General features: G+C 31.7%; 1 protein-coding gene across 1 annotated transcript in view; it reads right to left on the reverse strand.

Annotated features, from left to right (window-relative positions):
• Positions 1–10,138: 10,138 nt before the first annotated feature.
• The window catches only part of LOC126743400 (cell division cycle and apoptosis regulator protein 1-like), a 58,672-nt gene continuing 42,950 nt past the window's right edge, over positions 10,139–25,860 (reverse strand). Inside the window, exons 10-12 of the mRNA XM_050450475.1 lie at positions 19,283–19,549; positions 13,935–14,170; positions 10,139–10,621 (exon numbers count right to left, since the gene is read on the reverse strand). Of these exons, the coding sequence (XP_050306432.1) occupies positions 10,313–10,621; positions 13,935–14,170; positions 19,283–19,549 (812 nt within the window). The 3' untranslated portion in view covers positions 10,139–10,312. The remainder of the gene's footprint in view (positions 10,622–13,934; positions 14,171–19,282; positions 19,550–25,860) is intronic.

The following is a 25,860-nucleotide window of genomic DNA, read 5'->3' on the forward strand; positions in this document are numbered from 1 at the left end:
TATCTACTAGGAGTAAGATTTTCTTTTTTTTTCCTCATTAGCTCAGAGTCGCAAGATCTTAATAAACACGTCTGAAGTCATCCAGGCTTTCTTGTTAGACATGTAGGTAACAGGTAATCTCTTAACATTTTTAAAACAACGGGGGTTTTTGATTTTCCAATAACAATCAACTGACGTTTTTCTAACCCAGACATATTGGCAGCAACAAAAAGAGTAATTCTCTCTTTGGACATTTTCCCTCCCTTGCACTTTTCGCCATTAAATTTCAGTGTCATGTCTGGAAGCATTTTGTAGAACAGACCTGTCTCATCTGCGTTAAAAATTTGGCCACTTGTATACCCTTTTCCTATTTCAGGCCATACAGTTTTAAGCCAGTTTTCTGTCACTCCAGGAGGTACAATAGCAGATTCACCACTTATTTTTCCATAAACGATATTATGCCTTTTTCGAAAACGTTTTATCCAACTTTCTGCGCAGGTGTACTCCGGTCTTTTATTCAGTACCCTGCCGAAATGTTCCACTTTTGTCTATAGTATAGGACCACTAATTGGCGATTCTCTACTTCTTTCAACTTTAAACCAGTTAAATAATGCTTTGTCTATATCTGCATGACTGTATAACCTAAGTTTCTTCTTTAGTAGCAAATTTTCATTAAATGCATTTTTTATTGCATCCCGGTTCTTCCAAATTGTAGAAACACTTGAATGCGATAAGCCTAACTCGCTTGCAATAGCAATATTGGATTCACCTTCCTCAAGTCTGCAAATTATATTAAGCCTTTTTCCTCAATAGACAAAACTTTTCTTTTTTTTGAATTCATTTTAACACTACGTAATACGCTACGTCTATACGTATGCACAAAATCCCGGCACTAAATAAACAGTACATAAACAAAGAAAAACATTTGTGAGATCGACAAACAGGTATTTTCCCGGTTCCGGTAATTCCCCCAAGAATAACTTGTAGTTCTTGGTTACAAATGATTGCTGTGTGAATCACACGCGTTCGATCGTTATATCCGGCCTTCCACATGAAAAATCTTTAACATAAGGACGCTAAAAGCGACTTGGTCGCTATAACCAGCGTCGTTATAGGCAAATTTTTTTAGACTTGCGTTACATATAAATCCAACCAAACTTCCTAGATTTCGTCGTAATAAGAGATGTCGCTATTCGCGACTTTTACTGTACACTTTTGTTTCTAAGCTCTATAGAAAAAATGCTACGGCGTTAAAAGCGTGTTTTCGTAATGGAATAGTAAAGTATTACCTATCCAACGCTGCAGGCGTCCCTCTGCTAATCTAGCACGCCCTCTGTGCGCGTTCTCTCGGTATTTAATAGCCAGACCTCGTATGTTACTTACCTGTTCAGCATTGTGTATCTTTTGTTTAATATTAATAATTTAAAAATATTAATTCAATTCGATGCATTATATTTTTTTCAGGTTTAATTTTACTGTTACTACTGAATAATCCACTCACTTTATTAAAAAAAAATATTGCTAAGTAGTAATCAAGTTTTCTTGATTTTATACTTTCTACATTTGCTGATCAACAATATCACGGCAGTTTTATCTAGTAGTACCAGTGCCATTTAAACAATCAAAGTAATTAATTATTTTATGTTAAAAATTCCAAAACAATGATTTAATTCAGAAGTACATTACATCTTTTCCTAATGTTTCACTTTTTGGTTAATTCGACCTTTTGTAAATTCCATCCGCTGACACATATGGTAATCAGTCATAATCTTTTTTATTGGAAAAGACCTTGTGATTTGAATGGTACATTTTTTTATTAATAAATCAGTATTAATTCAAAATTTCTTTTGATAAAAATTGTTACAGAGTTTTATTAATTTTCATATTCATGTTATTTGATAGAAAGACGATGCAGTATCGTATCTTTTTATCCATAGTCAGATGTATACAAATTGACTAAGAATCTAAAATAAAATAAATCTAAAATAAATTATAATAAATTTCTCGAGGGGATGTTCATTATTGTAATAATTAAAATCTATATTAGATCTCGATTTATTAACAAATTTTAGCACATTTTTTGATATTTGTTATTAGTAATTTATGAGATAGATAGTGAAAATAGCAGACGGTAGGAGAGAAATCTCCAAATGTGCAAGAAATATCAATATATTAAAAACTTATTTTTTACGTGGCATATTTCAGAGGTTTGAAAAATGGAAGAAGTACATATAACCGTGAATACTGTCTGTTTTATATGACAATACATTTTTTTATGATAAAAGATTTTAAATTAGGATTATAAATGTTCTAATAAAGATTTTTTGAAATTTAATATCTACTAAGGCTATATAAAATCAATTACATATGTACGAGCTCTAACAACTCTATAATTGAGACAAGCTATAAAAGACATGTAATTATTAGTTTGTTAAAAAATCATTCAAGTCTGCTTTATTTTATCCTTAAGTTCTGAAAATGTTTATTGGGAATTGTTTCTTAATGTTTGTATCATTTTACGCGACACTGTTTTGATCTTAAGGTCTGGGTTGTTAGAAGACCAAGGGCAATTTATTCTGTAGACTTCATAGTACTTTTTTTTAGTTTTAGCCGTATCAGAGCCAGCTGCATCCTGCTGAATTATGTAGCTTTTTTACCTGTAAGAACATTTAACTTTGAAATGACTATTTCGTAGTATTTGTTGTTATTCTGCGAAGCTTATGGCCTCCTTAATAAACCCAAAACATCCTAATCCAACTGTCATGCAATCCCAAATCATTACGCCTTTAGAAAATTTTTCAGAATGGTTTAAATAATCCTTATGGAAAGGCTTATATTTTGTACAAATCACACGTTTTCGATAATCACCAACTTATATGATAATTAAGTTAATAACTTACTCACTTAAACTTATTAATAAATCTATACCTTCAATCTTGATTTATGATTCCGCTTGCGACAACATTCTCTTGACAAATTGTGATTAGGTCTATGATTCCATTGTGCCGTAACCTGACGTACCATTTTTCGTTAGCGTTTACCTTTTTTGCATAAATTAAATAATAATCTTTTATCCCTATGAGAAATTCATTTTGAGGGACCTAAGCTTTTTCTTTTAAATTTAGAATGCCGCCAGTTTCCTCATAATATTTTATTATTTTGTTCTTAGAATAATTTTTACACGCCACCAACAAACGGCTACTAACGATATCTTCAATTTGTCGAGGACCACGCACCATTTTAATTAATAAATATGTCATTTATTTACACAAATTGACAACTTAATAATATCAAAATAAAGGAATATTTTCGCGCCTCTTGATAACAGTTCATTTATACTCCCCCATTAATTAGTTGTCATATGTTTTTACACATTGTGATTCTTGTTGATTTTATAAAGTTAACTAATAAAACAAATACATAGGTATATTTTATTATTCGTTATGATTTAAAAGTTCCGTTTTTAACCATCAGTATTAAAATTAGTTTAAAAAGGAAAATAAGAATGAAATACATGAGATAAGCTTTAATTTTATTTTCTTCCAATATATAGTTGTTAGAGCTCGTATATTCCTTCCTCTGAAATTGTTGTGCCAAACTAAAACTTCATTAATTCAACCATAAGAATCAGACGTTTGCTCGTTTTAATTAACAATCATTAGAAACTCTAATCAGTTTATTATTACTGTAGTTTCTAATATTAAACTTATTATTAGAAATTGTTATCTTCAAAATGCACGTTTATTCTACATGCCTATATTATACATAAACAATAGATATAATGCCCTATTTATTAAGGTTTAAAGCACTTTATTGTAATTTTTGTTTAGTGATGTTTTGATGTATATTTTATTTGTTACCCAGAACTGTTTACATTCCAAGATATGTGATAGAAATAATTTATATAAATTAGGTACTTAATTTTTAGTAGCACTTAGATTTGCCTTATCGTTATAGCGCCAATATAGTATTAATTTAGTAACCTATAGTGCCTCACCATTATAAATTTATAATATTGTTATATACTTTAATATTTAAGTGTCGTAACCTCTTTACGATTATTTCTAAGCATTTATGAAAATTATGATACAGAAAATATTTTAAAGTCTCTTTTAACAGTATTTTAATCCGTCTGAATATCAGTAAAAACTTTATAATTTATACGATTTAATTTTAAAAAATTAGTATTAAAAAGACTGAAATCAAATATTTCTTCGTGGGCTTAAATAACAAATTTTCAATAGGCTTTATTATCAAGAAAGTAAAGATCTAGTAAAACTACTTTACACTTAAAGTAAAAGCTGTTAAAACTGTAATTTTTAAAACTTTTTAAAAACCAAATCTTATCTAAAGAATGTACATTTTTAGTTACAATTAGAATTTTATATCTTCCTTATTGAAGCAGGGTAAATAATTTCTTGCCTTAATAATAATCTAAATGATAGGACATAGGGGCTGAGTATTTAAATAGTAAGATTTATTAAGGGCGAATATTATTAATGTTTTCAATAATGATGGTTAAAGAGTACGTCCTGGAATGAACCTCTTTCAACAATGAATATTGGAAAAGTTAAAGCATTTTCAGAAATAAAAGTTCTTTATATGGATTATCTATGTCCAGTTTTATATAGATATCACATTTGTATGCTTTTGCGTAAACAAGTAACCAAAGCAGCTCCTCCAAACGCTGATTTAATATCGCTAAAAAGAATCAGTTTTGACTACTGGAATATCTACTTGATTTTTAATAGTTGTTATTTGAAAATAAATCTAAATAAAACCTTAAAATAACACCTTCATGCCCTCCTCGACCCCTTCTTCGTTGGGCACTTCTCATAATCGGCATTATCCAAATTTATTAAGCTGGATAATCCATAACTTGTATTTTGGAATAATTAGTTTTATTTACGGTAAACTAATTCTTATGTATATGTATATTATTAGCAATATACAACCATAACCTTTTTAAACAGACTTCCGTCGAATCGAATCAAGTTTCACGGCTTGTAAGTGTTTTTTGATGGACGTACATTTTAACGGGTTAATTTGTTTAATTTTGAAATGATTTAAAAAATAGCAACAATTTGGCTGTCAAAAGTCCAATTAACAACGAGCGAAATCGAGATGCTTCAATAGCGTATATCTGAATATCAATTATGTCAAGTAAATTAGTATTGTCTGCAAAAGGTGTACACTGCCTGTTTCTGTTGCGTAACAATTTCCATCGATATTCCTTTCCTAATAATGAACCGGTTGTTCTATATATTCTATTGTACCGAACACACTTTAACAGTACTTATGGTACTATTACAATATGGTGCGAAAAAGACGTAAAAATAGACTTTTGCTTAACTATCATACACCATAAAATAATTCTTAATTTGTGATTTAAGCTGAAAAAAAATTTTATAAATATAAAAATATTTAAAATTTTTTATAAATATATATAAAAGTAAATTGACGAAAAATTTTCTTTAATGGACATCGTTCTAAATCAGCATACAAATTATTGCGATTTTAAAAAATGAGGGTCACAAACTTTTTTGTTTTGAGAGTGAACTTTGAAAAAGTATTGTAATGCGACTACTACTTACTACACATACTAGGAGCAACATTCCTTTTTTGGAAAACATTTATAAAAAATTTTTAATGGGTTCAGAATATGCGATTACAAATAATGCGGTATATACTAAGTATATTATTAATTTTTCTAAAATCTGTAAGGATTATTTCTAAGATTTTAGAATTTGTTGACCTAATTTGCCTATAATTATTTGTTTATCAAAGAATTAAATCTTTAAATAGAAGTTTTTATTTAAATTTAAGCTTTCTCGATCTACTGATAAACCAAATAAGATATGTCTAGACTAAAGTTAGTAATATCAAGTTTTAAAATTTTTGTAATATTAAGAAAAGTATAAATAATGTAAATAAAGATATTAGCTCATTTATCTTTCACAGAAACTTGTAGAATTTCGCCTATATCCGCAATTATTTGATGGTGATATCACGCGAAGCACTTGAAATAATTGCATTCATAATTGAACTAGTAATTTAATCGATAACTATGTATTGACCCTCTAAATAAGTCGTGAACTTTCTGGATTTTAAAAACTGTTTGTATTTATTAAGTTAATTGTTAACTCTATAAATATGCCGTTTATTAGAAATTTTTACCTCTTAATAATTTAGAAACTCTGTTTAATTTTACCAGATGCCGCCTTTATAAGGGGAAAATTAACCGTTTGATAAATAAACTATTCCAAACGTAATTCGTTAAGTAAATATTACAAGTTAAATTTTAATTACAAAATACAAAAAACTTGTTGGTTGAGGGTTCTGACTCTTTGCTTCTGGGTTTTTGGAACACTAAAATGTTTTAATAAAATTTATGAGTGTTAATTTAAAATTTATTCTACAACCGATCGCCACACACAATTTCTTTTGTAAAATTACTTAGGAACGCTGATTTTCTCATCTCGCAGTGTTGACAAAACTAATAAGTTTGGTTTACAGTTTGACCCTCTATGACTCATTCAGTTCACGATACCGTTGAAAAATGCGATTAGTATAGGTTCCAAATTTGTTTTTTTTGTTTTAACAGTCATCAGCATGCTCATACCATCTCCGCACAAAATTTATTGGATTTTGGTCACTCTTATCACACATTTGCGGAGTTTAACCCTTATGTGACTGGAAAAGTACCCGGGTACCTTTTCAGTTTTCAGATATGAATATCTTTTCAACTCACCTTCGATGAAGCTTGTACTTTTGTGACATTTTTTAATTTGTTTTTTTTAAGTTATTGTTAAAATTTGAAATTATTTTTTTTATTTTCAAAGTAAATAAGGTGTAAAAAATTTTCACCCATAGTTGACTGGATGGTTACCGGGTACCTATACTATGTTTATAATACTAATAAAATTTTTAAGAGTTAAATTCATATGTTTTATTATATATACAGTAATAAGAAGTCATAGAAAATTACAGTGAGGTACAAATTAACGCAACATAGCAAACAAACACTAAAAAACATTACTTATGAATTACAGTTTTGACAAATAGTTTGAGCCACTGAATGCTCATTACAAACTGGTTTGGAGCACGATTTACAGGTTTTACGAGTTTTTTTCTGTTTATGGGTTCGCTATCGGCATATTATACCAACCACCTTTACACGTCCAGATGCATCTCGTTCACAAACTGCTTGTTCTCTAACTGGATTATCTAAAGGAACAGGCATTCGTCGGTGAAGTACCATTTCTATAGCCTGACGAGTAAAATGATTACCAACAACTTTTCGAATTTGGGATCTTATTTGGATACTTGACAAACACAGCTCATTACCAAGATCATTTAAAAATCGCCGACGTTGATCAGTAGCTTTGAAAGAAGGATTAGGTTCCTTGTATATACAATAAGAAGCTAAACTAGCAGCGTCAATTATGTTAAAAAAAATGCTAATGGCCAGCGATTTGTTCTACGTTTGACAGTATATTCACATAGCATTTGGTCCATAGTGTCAACACCGCCTTTAGTTTTGTTATAATATCTGTTAATTTCAGGCTTTGCAACAGAAGTATTATCTACTTCGCCTGTTGTGTGCATAGTTGATAAAAAAATCACTGCCTTGTATTTTTTTTGGAACATAACAGCACAATGTAGCATCTTTGTTGAATGCAAAAATAGTTGAATTTATGGCTCTATCTTTTTGTACTTGCATATTCGAAGGTAAAAACGTTTTATTTTTTCTAACTGTTCCTACTAAAGTCATATTCCATGAATTTAAAGTACGAGCAAGTTGCAAACTTGTAAAAAAATTGTCTGTTGTGATATTTCTTCCTGATCCCTTATAATGTGCAACTAAGTCCAATACTGTTCTCTCGCCAATATTTGCCTGACGTTCACCACCTGGCGGTTTTCCGGTATATAGCTGACCCTTTAGAGGATAGGAATTTATCGCATCACAAGCCCAAAAAATCTTTATTCCATATTTCGCTGGTTTTGAGGGAATGTACTGGGTAAACTTAGTGTGTCCTCTATATGGAAATAATTGTTCGTCTACTGTAATACACTCTGTTGGCCGATAATCTTTTGCCAAATTTGAATTCAGCATAATCCAGATATCTCGAATTGGAGCTGCTTTATCTGTCTTTGCACGTTCTATACGTGTATTCTGGTCATCAAACCGAATAAATCTTAGAAACATTTTGAAGCGATCACGAGGCATAGCTGCGCGAAACAAAGGGAGCGAATCCATCTTCCACATTTCAGAAATATGTTCTTTATTGAACCTATGTAAACCAGCAGTAATTAGAATTCCGAAAAATGCATCTAGTTCTACATCAGTCAATGGAATATTTACTTTTGGAGAAAATGTTTTCGGCGGCTTAGTTATTGCCAATAACCTTTGGTTATATTCCTCCGTAACTCTATTCCCTTTTTCATTGCTATATTTTAAAATCAGGGTACACATTTCTGGGGAAATAATAGTTTTGAAAATGTCTTTGGGCGTATATAAACGACTTAAGGCTGGTGCACCACTTTTTTCACGCAAAATATTTCGACCTACCGTTTGTCGTTGTGGTGTAGGTGAGTCATTCCACTGAGTGCCATCTTTACTAGTCCAATGGAATTGTGAAGCTAAATCTGGATGAACATCATCATCATCAGACTCCGAATCTTCTAGCTCTACAACAGGATCGTTTTCAACATCAGAATTCTCGCCCTCTCCATCTGACAGTTGTGGAATATACTCCTCTTCATCAGAAGAAATAAATGGCTCTTTTTCTTCATCACTTTCTAAGGTTCTAAGGCTTCTTCTAATTCCGAATAGGTCAACCTATTATAATATTCCTATTATTATTTAATTTACCTCCTTTTGTACTCTGTATTAACTCTCGACATTTTACCTTGTCTTCCGCCATCTTCCTTTTGCACTATCGCTTCGACTAGGACCGGCCTCACTATCCGACATTTTAACGTATAAAAAATACTTTAGATTTAACGTAATTCAAACTCTACTCAAGTAGGTACAACGCGTTACTGACGAATATGAACTGATGTTGTGCAAAAACATAAACAGTCCGAGGCGCCAGAGATAGAATATAGGAAATAGGATAGGAAAAACCCACACAGATGTGCATGTTTATAGTTAAAGGTAGAAATTCACAGAAAAAGCCACGGCTTTATATAAAATACATAGTAGTTACTCGGGTACCCACGCCGTCCTTAGAAGGTGTTTTTTTCCCAGTCACATAAGGGTTGGCCTTCAGAAAAACTTTTATACCATTCGAAAACGCGCGTGAGATTCTGACCATAGGCCTTTTTCAAAAACCTACAGCCGTCAGTCAGAATTTTTTAATTTTAACAAGAAATTGCACATTGGTTTGTTGCGCATTTTTCGTCACACATTGTTATCATCATGGGAAAAAAACATATCGTTCTGACCTCTAGAGAAAAAAATACTACTACAGCGATAAAAACGTGTTTTTATACAGGAATAGTAGACACTTCTGCCTATCGCGCAGTCTCGTTTTTTTTAATAGCCAGATCTAGTAAATTGTTTGTGATATCCCAACAACGCAGAAAAACTAAATACTGAGGTCACAAAAAATCAATTAATGTATTTGTTTTTATTATATAAAATTGTATCTTGCCTGTTAAAATAGTTACTTTTTTTTTTAAATGAAACACCCCATTAAAGCTTGTATAATAAACACAGAAACACCAGGTGTATGCTAATATAAATGTTCTTAAAAATGTGCATTTTAACGTTAATGGTTTTACGGCAGTAGTAGGAGGTTATGACATTTAAATATTTAAGGAAATTATTAAATCTAAAAAGGTTTGTACTATTGCGAATGCGGCAAACAATTTGGTTCCTTTTTACTAACATTTTTTAAACTGCCACTCTTTATGGTCTTAATTTATATGTCTATATGTATAAGTTAGGTTTGTTCAAACATTAGGCGTCAATTTAATAGAATTTCTATAAATTGTTTTACTCCGTTTGTTAACGATTTTTATTAAATATATAGTTCTTTTTATATATTGCTTCATTTATGTTAAATTTCCTTTAAAGCTATTTTTCTTTTTAGTTTGCTGTGGTTTATTAATTTAAACATTATGTTTAATTGTATGAAATAAAAAGCGAGGATCTTAAGCGAGACTTTATTTCTGTACAGATTAAACAGAATAGAAGAATATCTGTAACTGTAATAATGCAAACCATACATGTCTAAAAAATTCGAATATGATTTTAAACTAAATCAAAATTTTAACACAATGTGAAATTTTCTTAACCCTCTAACTTAATATACCATCGAATCTATTACTTAGATTCCTCATTCATTTCAACGTCATTTTCTTCGACTTTTACCCCAGTCTCCTCTTTCTTTACATCGGTTTTAACGTCTTTATCTTTCGGTTCCTTTTTTACTTCCTCTTTTTTATCCTTATCCTCTTTGCGGGAGGAGTCTCGTTCTTTTTCCCATCTAGATTTACCATCGTCTCTTTCTTTCTTCTTATCACCATCCCTGTCTCTGTCTTTCTTGTCCTCTTTGTGGGATGCAGTTTTTAAAACCGGTTCAATTTTGTCACGAATGTCCATTAACGTCGTTTGGAATAATTTCGAGTGAGCCTAAAATAAATACGATATATTTTTTTCAATTTAATGATCCTATGGATAATACTATAGTACTATATTTTGCGAACCGTAGGCAAAATTTAAATGGGTTTGGACGTTTATTTTATTGATCCCTAAACTCAGCAATATTGATCCCTAAACTCAGCACCAAACGATATAATAAACGGTTTTACATTTTGTCAATTAAAACTTACATGTGATATCATACAAATTTCCAAAAAAAGGAGTAAATAAGAGGATTGAAAATACACTATCGGACAAAAGTAGAGAACATTTTTAAAATTCCTTAAATTGTAAAAACCTTCAGTATTTAAATTACTGTTTCCTAAAAATATTCTCGCTCTTAATACCGGCGTTTTTTCCATCACATTTCACCTTCCTTTTATCAGTTGTTTGTATGCATGCAAATATTTTCGGTTTAACATAAATAGGAAACCCACATAAGAAGTAACCAAATTTAGTATATATTTCGCTTTACGTGAGATCTGTTAATAGATTTTTTAGTAAATATGCCTCGCGGAACATATCTGTCGGAGGATCTCCGTACAAAAATAGTTCATGCACACAAGAGTGGTGTATGACAAGTGGACATAAGCAAAATGCGTAGTTTGCATAAATCTGTTGAAAGCAAGACAATTTCTAATGTTAGTTCTATGACCATACAGACGTCTAAGGGAAGCAGTATTACTTAGTAGAAGAGCCGCTAAAAAACTGCTAATCAGCACGAAAAACCAGAAGGTCTGAATTAACTTTGCGAAAAAATATTTGCATTGGACAACCAATAACTGGAAAAGGTTATTTTTACTGATGAAAGTAAATTTAGTTTATTTGAGTCTGATGGAACATTGTGGGTACTCGCCCAGAAGGCAAAAGATTTGATCCAAATTGTTGCTTTTCTGTGTACGGTATAGGACCATTTTTTTTTTTTTTATGGTAAACACAAGCATAAGAGGAAAGTCCTATGTCACTCTTGGAGTGGTGCTTGCGCGAAGATATTTGTGGGCATTTATCTTGAATCGCTGCAGGTTGTATACGTCGGGAAATATGTGAGGTGGAAGCCCGTTCCACAAAGAAGATGTTCTCCAGATGAATGAGTCCCGATACAGCGACGTTCTTGGGGTAGGCAGGTGGACTCGATGTTGATGAGCTGCCACTGCTAGACGCGTCCTTCTTGCCGGAACAGCCCTGGGTGGAATCAGGCCTGCCAGCTCAGAGGAGCACTTACCGTGATAATAACGGTAGAATAAACAGAGATCAGCCACCTTTCTCCTGTGCTCCAGACTATCCAGACTCCTTGTCAGTTCTGGTTTGTCGATAAGACGAATAGCTCTCTTCTGTATAGAATCTAGCAGCTTTAAACTATGCTTGGGTGCAGAGCTCCAGACATGCGAGCAATACTCGAGGGAAGGGCGTATTTGAGCCTTTTAAAGAGTCAGCAGCTGTTCTGGTGTATACAGTTTTTTCGTTTTGAAAAGCTCTCAAAAGTGTTTTTTGGAAGCTGCCCTGGCGATCTCGGCAACGTGGTCATGCCAGGACACACTGTTGGTGACTTCGACTCCGAGAAGATGTAAAGATGATTTCATTGGCAATGTTTTCCCTGCCATAACCAGCTCCGGGCCATCAACGTTAGTCTTCATCGTAAATACTGCAGCCTGCGTTTTTTTAGCGTTAAAATTGACCAGATTGTTACCGCCCCACTCCAAGATTGCTCTAATATCGTTGTTAGTTGAAGCTACTTGTTGCTGCCTAAGATTCTGAGAAGTTGCGGCTGTCGTTGGTTTGGCGGACTTAAATGTGGAAATAAGTGTGCTATCTAATTCGTTGGGGAAACGAAATTTCTCCCATCGATTAATTCACCCTTGGCAAATATGGCGGTATTTTGCCTTGCGAGTGCAGAGTAGAATTGGACGCGAAGAGTTTACCCAGTAAGTTGGCTTTTTCCCTTGCTGTTACCACGATAGAACCATCATCTGCTGTTAGGGGTGGCAAGGCCGACTTAGCAAATCCTTGACTAACGGCTTTCGATACCTACCAGAAAGATCTTGTTCCATTTGGGCGGTTTAGCAATTTGTTTTTGATCCTGTTGTTGTGACTCTCTTTGCATTCATCAATAATTCGCTTGCAGCTATTTCTGGAGGTTAAAAAGTTCCTCCAATTTTCGGAGGAAGGATGTTGACGCCATTTGCGATATGCTGCGTTTTTAGTGTTTACTGCCTTTTTGCAATTCAGGTTGAACCATTGCTTGTTGTTTGATCTGCATTTAGTAGAAAAAGGGATATAAGCTTCCATTCCGGCCAAGATCGTCTCTGTAATTTGGTATGCGCATTCTGAGATTTAATTGGTTCTAAAGCAGACTTCTTTCCAAGGGAATGAGCGATAAAATTCCCGAAGATGGTTCCACTCTGCTGATTTATAGTGCCATACCTTCCGCGGCATCGGAGGATCCTGCGTTTTAACATCCAACTGGCAAGAGACTGTTATCAATTTGTGATCCGATGTTCCTAGGGGGGCCTGTACTGATACAGTGTAGGAGTCAGGGTCTGAAGCCAAGACCAGATCTAGGAGACTCGCGAACTCGCCGTCTCGATCGGGGATTCTGGTAGGTTCCTCCACAAGCTGCGTAAGCCCGCATATGGTGGCAAATAGCTCAGCTTCTCGTCCTTCATCGTCGTTCTTGTTGCAGTAGCGCAGCCAGTTGATATTGTGAACGTTAAAATCACCCATGACGATGATTTCTGCGCTTGGGTAGTCAATTTGCAGTTGGTTAATGCAATCAACCAGGTTCAAAAAAAGACGCCTATATTGGGTGTCGCTTGGTGGTCTGTAGATACAGCAGATAAATTTCGTGGCTCCACTGGCTATTACATGTTATTGGGGGTATTATGGATCGATTTGTGTATTTAGATATTCTAAAACATTTTATGTAATTTAATAAAAATTTTGCAAGAATCCTGGAATTCCATTGGAAAAGAAACCATTATGGAACTGTTAGAATCCATGCCAAACGGATATCGCGAGAGAAAAATGTGGTTTCTCTCCTTTTGTCCCTAGAGTATTGTGTTTATTTAAATAAAATCTTTGGTTTTCGTTATATAGTTTAGAACTTTACCAAAATACATTTTTTAAAATATTGTTAATTTTCACTATGCATAGAATTGCATTTACTCTCGGCATATTCACATGAAACCTAATTTTTTAAAGTTTCTCTACTTTTGTCTGATGGTGGACAAAGATAAATGACAGCTGTTACCTAATTATATGATGCACAAAAAAAGTTTAGTAATAAATAATGCCCTTTCTCACTTACATTAGATCTTCCCAAAGCATCCTCAGTATTTCTCAATTTCTCTTTATATTCCTTTACTTCCGAATTCAGATGTTTTATAATGGAGCTAGACTTAGAATACTTATCAGATAATTTCTGGCTTTCGCTTTTTATTTCGTCAAGGCACCTTTCAGTCTCGATTCTGGCTTTTTCACTTCTGTCTAGTTGAGATAGTAATTTGCCTATGTCAACCACAGCTCCTTGGAACAAAACGAGACCTGGAAAATATTAAAATAATTTATTTATAGGATATTTAATCACATATTTAAATACTTTTCTTAAGGCTTTAAATCCTAATTTATAATTAATTGATATATTTAGAGTTTATATCTCTCAAAAAATATCGACAACTTTTACAAATGTACAAAATGTGTATTTCCCGAAAAAATGGACGCCTAAAAATTTTAAAAGTGGAGAGGCGCAGGTCCGCTCTTACAATACTTAATGTATGGTGGTCATTTCCTTAACTTTAAGGTAAATAACTCAAAACTGATTTTTTCAAATGCTACCTATCTTTAGCACCTAATTCTTTTATTCGCTATCATTTACAAAAAACGTATATTCCCTCAACAAAACACTAAAATAATCAAATATCTTTGCGAAATTTTGGACAACTTTCTTAAATGAAATTAAATTTGTACTTTGTAAATTTGTAGTGAACGTACTTTAAAATTGTTCAATTAATAGACTACAATTTTAATGAATTCACAGTTACAGAAAATTAAAAAGAAAGTATAAAACTAAGCAGGCTTAATACAGTTTACAAAATCAGATACAAATATACAGTGCATTCACGATGAAAGGAACAAATTCATTTAAAATTCTAGAGTTTTTTTTCTTTTATTTTTCGAACAAGTCAATTCGCACTTGCGCGTTTTTTGCAATAATTTTCTATACAGAGTATCTTAAGTAGAAACTAAGGCGTCAACATTCATTTTTTTAAATGGAACATCCTGTATATCATGACATTTTACAATTCCACGATGTATTCTGAATACTTTTTTATAGCATACCATATGCCTAAAGTCAGCAGTTTGTTAAATTAACGTAATAAACTAATGAAACATACGACATTAAAAAATAAAAATTTATAGAATATTTATTGCAAGTGAAGTTCAATAAATAATTCGAAGTCGATAAATAATTTCCAATTGCAAATTTTCAATCACTTGCGGATCGATTCGTCGAATTTTTTGTCGAATTCTCTAATTTAAATTATCATTAGAGAGTTAGCTAATGAGCTCCAATCATATGAATTTTGTATCTAAGCAACTCCAGGAAATTTTGTGGATCGAAAAGAATATTTTTAATTATGTTACTAGTAACACAGCAACTGTTAAGTGATACCATTATATCTCGAATACGATCAGAGATTAAATCGATTGCGATTACAACATTTTTTATTTGTTCCAAAGATACAGGGAAAAAATATTAAAAAATGCCTGAAATTTGTTTTACTAATCACTAATATCATTATAGTGAAATAGTTTCTTCATATATCATTATAATGTATTCTTTTTCAAAAAATTGTCTACTACTCATCGTTTTAAATACGGACTTAAATGTTTTATTTCATATTTAAAAAAAAATTTGTATTTCCCATAAAATGATATAGGACTTAAGTATTTTTACTAACGCTTGGTACAAAATCGTTGGTACATCTTCGTAAAAGTATCATAAGGGCTTTTTCCCTAAAGTATTGGCTTATTTTTTTTTGCTCATTTTAATTTAAAGATGAGAGAATCGCAGTTTTGATATTTTACGAGGGTCGATCAAATATTAAACGACCTTTTTTTTTTAATTTATTGCAAAAAGTTGTCAACAAAAAAGAAATTACATTATTTGTCTACATAGTCCCATCCCTTTGAATACATTTTTCCCATCGAATTGGAAGTGTTTTCATGCCCGTTTCGTAGAATGAACGAGGTCGGCTCTCTAGCCATTTACACACGAAGCTTTCGACCTACTGGTTGCTGCTGAATCGCTGCCCTCCAAGCTCTTCCTTCAGAGGCCCAAGTAGACAAGTAGAAATCACAGGGAGAGAGCTCCAGACTGTAGGGAGGGTGTTCCAAAGTAGTCCACCCCAATTTGAGTATTATTTGTTGTGTTATTTTGACAGTGTGCGGTCTGGCGTTATCTTGGAGTAGGCGCACGTTTTTTACACTGCAACCACGTCTCTTTGATCGGAAAGACTGTCGCACTTTTTCAAGATTGACAGATTTCCTGCACTGTAGTACGGCGGTTTTTGAAAATAAACTTCTTGATAGCGGCTACGTTTAAATTTGTGATGCTTGTCCGTGGGCGTCGTGGGTGGGAGCTGTTTTCAACGTTGACACGGCCTTCCCGAAATTTTTTGTGCCACACTTTCACTTGAGTTTTTGAGAAAGTCGATGGGCCCGACATTTTCTTTCGCAAGAATCTTGATAATAATGTGTTGGGCAACACGCGAATAGACTTTCTGTTCACTCATTGCAAAGAAGACTAAATTACTGAGAAGTAACAACAGTCGGTATTGCAGAAAAGTTCCTTAGGCTTCCAGCCAACACTCCACGAGATGGCATTTCGATCAATGACATACATAAATTACAGTGACTAAAGGTTAATATTTGATCCACCCTCGTAGTTTTATTTTTGCCATATTGTCGAGGCAAATTGGGTCTTTAGTATTTGAAAGATATTTTAGGAAAAAATACAAAAAGATATTGCCAAAATTAAAAAAATAAAGTCCGTACTTCGGAAAAAAACCCTGCTCCTTCGTCTGCTAAACGTGAGTAAAAATAGTTGAGTGTTACTTTAAAGGAAATCAACATTTCTTATAAAATATAAAATAAAAAAAGGACATGTACCGTTTTAGAAATAGTGGCATCTTTTAAAACGGGCACCCTGTATACATATAATACAATTTTGTTCATTTTTATTAGATTTTATTAAATGAGAAATATCCCTTAAAAATATGCTGTCTGTTAAAATTCAATGACTTTTGGTTATTACGTTACGAATTTTATTTCTATTTATTTTTTATTTACAAGAGAACTTAGAACATTGAATGCCTAGAATAAGCCTAGCTGCAAACCATAGGCGAGGTTGTTTGAGTTCAGACAATGATGTCAAATCGACTCTCCAATTTTTCATTCAATATATAATTTTCTTAATCCACTACATATTTTTTAATGTGTTGTATTTTGTAACAGGTATAAAGTTTACTCTTTAAAAGTTTCGTTTATTTGCTGACTAATAATATATACTTTGAGAGTAATCAACATATTTTTCAGAATAAAAAAGTTAATGAAAAAAAAGCAACTTGGCAACGTAGAATACCTCTAAGTTTACAGTGCACGTATCCGAAATTGTCAGTTTGTGTTGTTTTTTCAGATATTTTTTCATATCTGTGAAGCTAGCGCCCGATCGATATCAAGTAACCAAAAATCTAGAACGCAGCACATGTCGTTTGTCAGCAACCTATTTATAGTCCGCGCCCGCTGTTATTTAATCAATATAATGCCCGTATCTCCTGAAATTCCCAAGTCTTAATATTTTTTTGTTCAGATATTAACAATCAATAATCAAACCGATTTATAGTGGTTATAAACCTCTACAAACTAAAGCTTTTTTGTAAAAATTACTTAAAAAAGTCGAATGTTAAAGAAATGAAAAAGGCTCCCAAAGGATTTGATTTTAATCTCTTTTCTATTATAAATATCTAAACGCATTTGAGATGGTTGCTAACCTCTACTAAGTTTTTTGGTAAAAAATTAATGAATTGTTAAAAAAGTTAACGGGCTATTTAACTCATAACGGCTATAAGGAAATGTTTTATTCATATCCTTTGGCAGTTATAGCCATTTATAACATCTAACTCAATGATTTTTAATCAAAAAACTTTCATTTGTAGAGGTTTGCAACCATCTCAAATCCGTTTAGATATTTATTATATATTACAGAAAAATATTTAATTCAAATCCTTTGGAAGTTAACCTTTTAATTAATATCCTTAGTTGGTCGCGGTTTATACCCACTATAAACCGATTTAGTTATCCATTGTTAATATCTAGACAAAAAAATTATTAAAACTCCTTTGGAATTCCAGGACATACGGGCATTATATTGATTAAATAATAATAAGCGCCAACTATAAATGTTGCTGGCAAACGACATATGCTGCGTTCTCGATTTTGGTTGCTGACATATTGACCAGGCACTACCTTCATTTTTGCACAAATTAATTTTGCGGCATTTCGGGTTCGAATAAGCAATAAATTTGCTAGATTATAATAATATACCCAATTACACATTTTTATTAATATGTTTGTATCCAATAGTTAATAGATACTTCACAAATATGCCGTCTCACACCGTTAGTTAGGCGAGTTAGGTACCATCATTGACACCTAACTCGCCTGTGAAAGGAACGATTTGAATTCCTTTTTTCCAATATATGTGACCCACTTCAAAATTATTAATTTTGAAGTGGGTCACATATATAATTTATAATTTTTCAGCAAAAAGGGTTTTTATTCTTAATATTAATTAAAAAACGCACTGAAACCACTCATAACATCCTTTTAATACTAATACTATACGAAACGTGCAATACACAAAACTAAACAACGAGCGCAGTTGCCAAATACCTTTATTGCGAGAATATTTCTGGGCAAAATCTACAGCGGTGCCGCTGTGTGTGGAAATTTGACGTTTTAAAGAATCCAAATTAAAAATATTAATTATTATTAGTGTTTAGTGTAAATATAGTACAAAATAGTTTTGGTTATTAAACGAGTTTCACTCTTTTTTCGGTTTTATAATAAAGAATGCAACTCAGTTTCTGCTAATTATAATAATTTATTATATCACTTTATTTTCTTCTGTTAATATTGAGTAATCACTGGCAACATGGAATACTAAGCATGTTTATCAACAAAATATCCCCTCTGCCCCCTGTGTAGATTTGGACTTCATCCAAAGCAGCCAATGTTTATTCTAGTGTATTCAATGTTCTAATTCAATGAAAACAATATATTATTTTAATGGAACAACAGAAATAAATTAAAATTATATTTTTTTTTATGTTATCGAAAACAACCGGCTTTGTTGTTGTTCCATGCCGCATACTTAGTGACATTGTTCTAGATTGTCTTGTTTGTATGCTTAATTTGTCAGTAAAAATCGGAAAAAATTTACAGCGGCCTTGAAAAACTCCAATTATTGTACCAGTTAGAAAAAATTATTAGCATGAATAAAATAATTCACATCCATATTTTTAAAAACTCATTTACAATTGAACAAAAAAAAATTACAATATAAATCTTAAAACAGACTGCTTTAACTCTTACCATCATTCGAATTTGAAGAATCTGATTTTGCCACTCCGTTAGCAGAAGGTTTTTGTCCATATTGGAATACCGGTAACAACGACTTATTTCCTTTGATAATTTCCTGAATATCCGCTTGCGTTTCAGCGATTTCTTCGGAGCCATCAATTTTTTCTTTGTCATTGTCTTCATCTTTAGGCTTGTCGGTTAATTGGCGATAATGTAAGGAGTCCCTGGTAAGTGCTTTTGACAATAATTTCTTTACTTGCGATCTTGACAATTCTAAGCCTAAAAATCATTTTAAATAAACCTTACAGTCTAATATTATTAAAATTAAAAATTGGCTTAATTAATAATAATAAAGTTAATCGTTGTACATGACCGCTGTTCGATTCTCGCAGACATATTGTTAATGGTTATTGTGACATTAAAGGGGCACTTATGTCCGGCGGCGATATTAATATTAATTATACTGAAAGAGGTTCCCCTATTACAATGCATTTAGGTAATTTACTGAAGATATTTATTGGAGATTCTTCAAGATAAGTTAATCTTCAGTTTCTTAACATTCTTATGTTACACTGTCTATATCTCAAGAACTCTTGACCTCATTCAATTAAGAAAAAAAATCATAACAAAAATCGCAACGAGGTACCGTCTAAAAGCATTTTTAACTTTGTAAAGTGGTCGTAAGAGGACGCAATTGTCAAAATAAAAATTTAAAAGTTGACCAAAATTAATAAATTAAGATATAGGATTGATAACGCCATTGGAACGCTAAATAAATTTTATACGAATTCGGTTATTGACAAATTTTTATAAGATTAATAATAAGGGTGGGGAAAACAAATGAATTAAAAATTCTTCCTTCAATAATTCCGCACCATACATTCACTGTTTGCAACAATGTTGATGGTCAACTTCACGCATACAGTGAGGGTTATTATCACACCAGTAATGCATGTTCTGCAAGTTTACTGTAAATGAGGCATTGCTGTCAAAACCTTCTTCATCTATCCATAGCACTCCAAAAAAAGGGATCGTCCCTTATCATGTTAAGAAGCCAATGACAATAATTTAATTTTTCATTCACAAGACCATAAACAAACCAAAATAACAGTTACTGCTTTTATTGCAATAAAAACGAGACGTAATTTTTTTTTCATGACTTAAATAAGCAATGAAAATACATGGTTTGATATTATTTACAATTAAGTTCAACATTTCCACATTAGATTTATTTGTTAGATACTAACTACATAAAACTCGATTTTTTTGTTTTTGCCTCTTCTATTACCAGTTATTTGGCAATAACCCCGAAACGAATAAAGGGAGTTTTCGGTGGGAGAGTTTTTGCACAGGTTCGTGTTTGCCGTATTGCAATTTGGTAGTTGTTAAAAAATTTTCTTGGATATCATAATCACAAATAGATAGATATATGTAAATGTGTTTAGTTTGTGAGACAATGGCTCCTTTAGGCAAAATTAATCAGTGTGCGTATCGTGGGTGCAATAATGTAAGAAAATGTAAAAACAATGTTCTCAGCTTTTTCAAATTTCCGATTTTAAAACCAGTGTTGCTTAACCAGTGGATAGAAAATATATGCAATGCGGAAACATATGTTATGGATGAAAATTTATTAAAAAACAAAGTGGTTTGCGAGAAACATTTTGACAAAATATATATTGCAGTAAGTAATAAGCGACAGAGACTTTTAAAATCAGCTGTACCAATTTTATGGAAAGGTATTATTTTTGATATTTTACTTTTTCCTTCCAAATTAGTGTTATAAATTTACTCTAAATTATAGAACCGGCCTCTAGAAACACAATTTCTTTGCCTGATACCTCATGTAACGCTCAAAGCCTTGAGAGTTTAGATGCAAAAGTTTCATCAATAAATTGGAAAAATGGTAAGTAAAGAATATTATAATATTACTTAAACTTGACACTTTATTTTTTATAGGCAGATTTAACTGTATTAAAAGTACATGAGTGGGTATACTTTTAATGCTCATTCTCGTGCTCGCATTACTGAAAATATTCCTATTTGCCCTTTTGCATATTTTCAAACCCTTTACAAGTTGGCGACAAACCTTACCTATTACGACAATAAGTATTATAATATTATTATAACTATAATTATTATTATATATTACTTACATATAGACAGGATAATTCTTTTAATGCACAAATGTAAATGGACGATAGATTTTAGGATAAAAAGTTTGTTTGTTTTTTAGCAAAATTGCCTATTTATTTTAAGAAAGCTTCGCTTTTCAAAAAAAGTTCTAGAGCAAACAAATATTTTAAATTTAACAGGCCACTTAATTTGCTAACTAGAAGATGTTAAAGACATATCACAAACATTTTTGGGCGGGATAAAGAAGCTTTTTATAGGATATTACTTTTTATTTATAGGGTCTATATTTATATCTATAGGTATATCTATAAATATACAGGGTGGTCCGGTTTCGATGGCGGAAAATTAAATGGCCGACGGAGATCGAAAAAATAATAAGTTTGCTATTATAAATAATATTCGAAAAATGATTCGTTAAAAAATTACAGGGTGTCAAAATTCTAATTAAAAAAATCAATTTTTTTTATTTTTCTTAAACCACTTTAGATATTTTAATGAAATTTGGCACGTTTAGACAGTTAATCAAGACGCATCTTTTTGTGCAAAAATTATTAATTTTATTCACCAGTGGCGTGTGTGCGGGCCGATCTTCATACAATTTTAATTAATTTTAATTAAAAAAATGATGCGCCACTGTTTTTTTTTTAATTTCTTTTTTTTATGAAATCCTTGTTTAATTTAAAATAAAAAACATCTCTTTACTTTTTGTCGTACGACAGACTGTTTGCGAGTAAAAAAATAATTTTTTATAAATGCCGATTTTTTTTTATTAAACAAAAAATATGTAAATACTAAATTTAATTAAAGACACAAGAATCTGGATTCCGAAATTCGAATAAATAATGAATGTAATAATGCAAGAAGGCAATGCATGCATAAAACAAAAGACGGTTTGTTTGTATTTTATTATGACAGTTAATTATTTAAGTAAGTCAAATTATTGCGTTGGTTAACTTATTAATTTTGCTATTGTTAACAGTGTTGTTAAAAGTATTGTGAAAAATGCGTTTTTCAAGTAATGAATACGCTGATATTCATTTTTGTTATGGATTTTGTGATGGAAATGCGGAAGCGGCAGTTCGTGAATATTGAAGACGGTATCCAAATAGAAGAATTCCAGATGCTCGCGTGTTCATTAGAACACATCAAAATTTTAGCAACTTTGGTCTGCGTGGTAATAATGAACAATACCGAAACCAGAGAAATAATAATGAAAATCGTGTACTGCGCACTTTTGATAATAATCCAAGGCTGAGCTCTCGCAAGGCAGCTCAACAACTACAAATTCCTAAATCTCAAATATTGCGAACCTTACACGCTGACCACAGGCATGCATATCACCTACAGCCTGTTCAGGGTTTACACCCTGGTGATGCTGAAAAGAGAGTAAGATTTTGTCAGTGACTTTTAAACTCAACAGAGGAAAATCCCGACTTTTTACACAAGATACTTTGGACGGATGAGTCTTGTTTTACAAGACGCGGAGTGATAAATTTTCATAACATTCATGTTTGGGCACAACAGAATCCTCATGCAATTCGGCCAAGATCGTTTCAAAATGAATTTTCCGTTAATGTTTGGTTGGGCGTTATTCGTGATAATGTTTGTGGTCCGCATTTCCTACCTCCAAGGCTAAACTCACAATTATTTCTGGAGTTTTTAAATAATAGTCTGCCGGACTACATTGAGGATTTACCCATTAATTTGAGACATGAAAGTTGGATACAACTGGATGGAGCCCCCCCACATTTTGGAATAGGTGTAAGAAACTGGCTTTATAATAATTACCCTCGAAGGTGGATTGGCCGGCTAGGGAGGAATGATATTAATGATCAAAATGGTATTGGACCAATACCCTGGCCATTTTTACGTTTGGGGAAACATTAAGGATAAAGTTACGCTAATCCCGTATTTAACAGAGAGGAATTAATCTTAAGAATTCAGGAAGCATGTAATGACATGCAAAATCAAAATTTTGTGGTACTGGCTGCAATAAACTCCTTAATAACTCGGTGTAGAAAATGTATTGAGGTCGGTGGGCTGCATTTTGAACAACTTCTTTAATTATTAATTGTTTTTATTTTGTTATTGTTTTTAAACGAATTAATCAGCATTTTTACTCGCAAACGGTGTGTCGTACGACAAAAAGTAAAGAGATGTTTTTTATTTTAAATTAAACAAGGATTTCATAAAAAAAAAGAAATTAAAAAAAAAACAGTGGCGCATCATTTTTTTAATTAAAATTAATTAAAATTGTATGAAGATCGGCCCGCACACACGCCACTGGTAAATAAAATTAATAATTTTTGCACGAAAAGATGCGTCTTGATTAACTGTCTAAACGTGCCAAATTTCATTAAAATATCTAAAGTGGTTTAAGAAAAATAAAAAAAAATATTTTTTTAATTAGAATTTTGACACCCTGTAATTTTTTAACGAATCATTTTTCGAATATTATTTATAATAGCAAACTTATTATTTTTTCGTTCTCCGTCGGCCATTTAATTTTCCGCCATCGAAACCGGACCACCCTGTATATTTATTTATGTAAGATTTATGTTCATTAATTCTTATTGGTAATGGTCTACAGGTTTCACCTATGTAAAATTTACCACAAGTACAAAGAATTTTATATATTAGATTTTTATTAAGTTCATTTTAATTGAAAGGTTAAGTTTTTCTTAATAAATCGTAATGTGTTTTGTGATTTAAAAATAATTCTTATGTTCATTTTTTTAGCAATGCTTTTTATCTTATAAGAAAAACCTGGAATAAATTGTAAAATAAGATTTGTCGTAAAAATTGGTTGATTCAATTTTATATGTGCATTATCAAACTCTAATTAAACTAACAAACTAAAATAATTATTTTGTATTAAGATATCTTTAATAACAGCTTTTTCAGTTGTTAAATATTGATTATTACAAGTAATAAAATACAGTGAAAACTACTTTTGGGTGATAACTTTTCAATTTTCTGTTAGATACTTTATCCTTTGACGGTGTTTCGAAAATCGTAATATTATTATATATATTTATAATAATCCTAATATTTAATAAACAAAAAACTGAATGCACTGGTCAATTTTGAGCACTTGCACTTAAATTTCTCTAAATTTACCAGATAGTATAATACAAGTCTTTAGAAAGTTTTGAGTACATGAAAATAATAAAAAAATAAATAATATTCACTGCCTTAACGGATTTATTTGGACCCTTAATTCAGTCCTTGTTTTATTTGAATATTTAACAAACTCTTTTGATTGCAAATATGTAAGCTTTCTAGATATGGGTTTAGGGGAGTTGCTCTAGAATGGTTAAAATTTTGTTTTGTTAGACAGAAAAAAGTTTTTTTGGCCAAATGGCAGTTTGTCTGAACTTTGTGTAGTAAGCAGGGTTCGTTTCTCGGTCCTATTTTATTTCTATTGTATATACATGACTTGGCGTCTCTCCAGATAAGAGGATTCTTCACTATTTTTGCAGATGACACCACTATCTTATGGGCAGACAATAATAAAAGCACATTAACAAGAACAATTTCTAAAGATTTATTAATGATTAAACAGTGGTTTGATGCTAATTTGTTGTCTTTAAACATAGATAAGACTAAATTGTTAAGTTTTTATGTTCAGAGCAGTTCATGATTCACAACAAAGAATTGGAAGTGAATAATTTTAACAGATTTCTTGGAATTGTTATCGATCATAAACCTAAGTTTTATGGAGATATGTCAGGAGGCAAAAACTGGCTAGACGATGTTATGCTGTTAGAGTGGTTTTAAATGAACTGAGATTGATATCTGCAAAAACGGTCTATTTTTTTTTGTTGAAAGTTGGAACTTACTTTCATACAAAAATACCTACAGTATGAAATAACATTTTGGAGTTGCATTAGTAAACGGCTTTTTGACTCGATGTTTGTTTTTAAAAAACGAGCCATTAAATATATGTGTCATAAATCTCCACAGGACATGCAGACCCTTATTTAAAAATACTTTCCTTGTGTTGCTTGTTTATTGTTGAGTCTGCTTCCCTAATATACAAAAAATATAAATTGTATCTTCAAAATAATGGCTCCTTAAAACATTATAATATCAGAAAAAATACAATATTCCAATGCCCATCCCGAAAAGTGAACTAAGAATTCTCTTATTTACTTGAGCATAAAAATTTTTAATCATTTTCCAAATGTCATAAAAGTCTCTAAAAGTTCTCCTCGCTTTAAAAAGTCCTTAACAAAACTTCTTAAAAGCAAGTATTTTTATAGCATTAGAATTTTTTGAAGATAGTTAGGAATAGGCCAATAGTATATAATTAGTTTTTAGTAAAGATGTAAAGGTTAGAATTTGTGATGTTACTCTTACTAACTAAAAAATTTAAGTTGTCTTGCTTTGAAATTGAAAATACATTTTGTGTTTATACTAGTATATTGAACCCACTATTGTGTATTGTTTTTAAA

This window comes from Anthonomus grandis, chromosome 12 (assembly GCF_022605725.1).
Source record: "Anthonomus grandis grandis chromosome 12, icAntGran1.3, whole genome shotgun sequence".
In the NCBI taxonomy this organism is placed as follows: domain Eukaryota; kingdom Metazoa; phylum Arthropoda; class Insecta; order Coleoptera; family Curculionidae; genus Anthonomus; species Anthonomus grandis.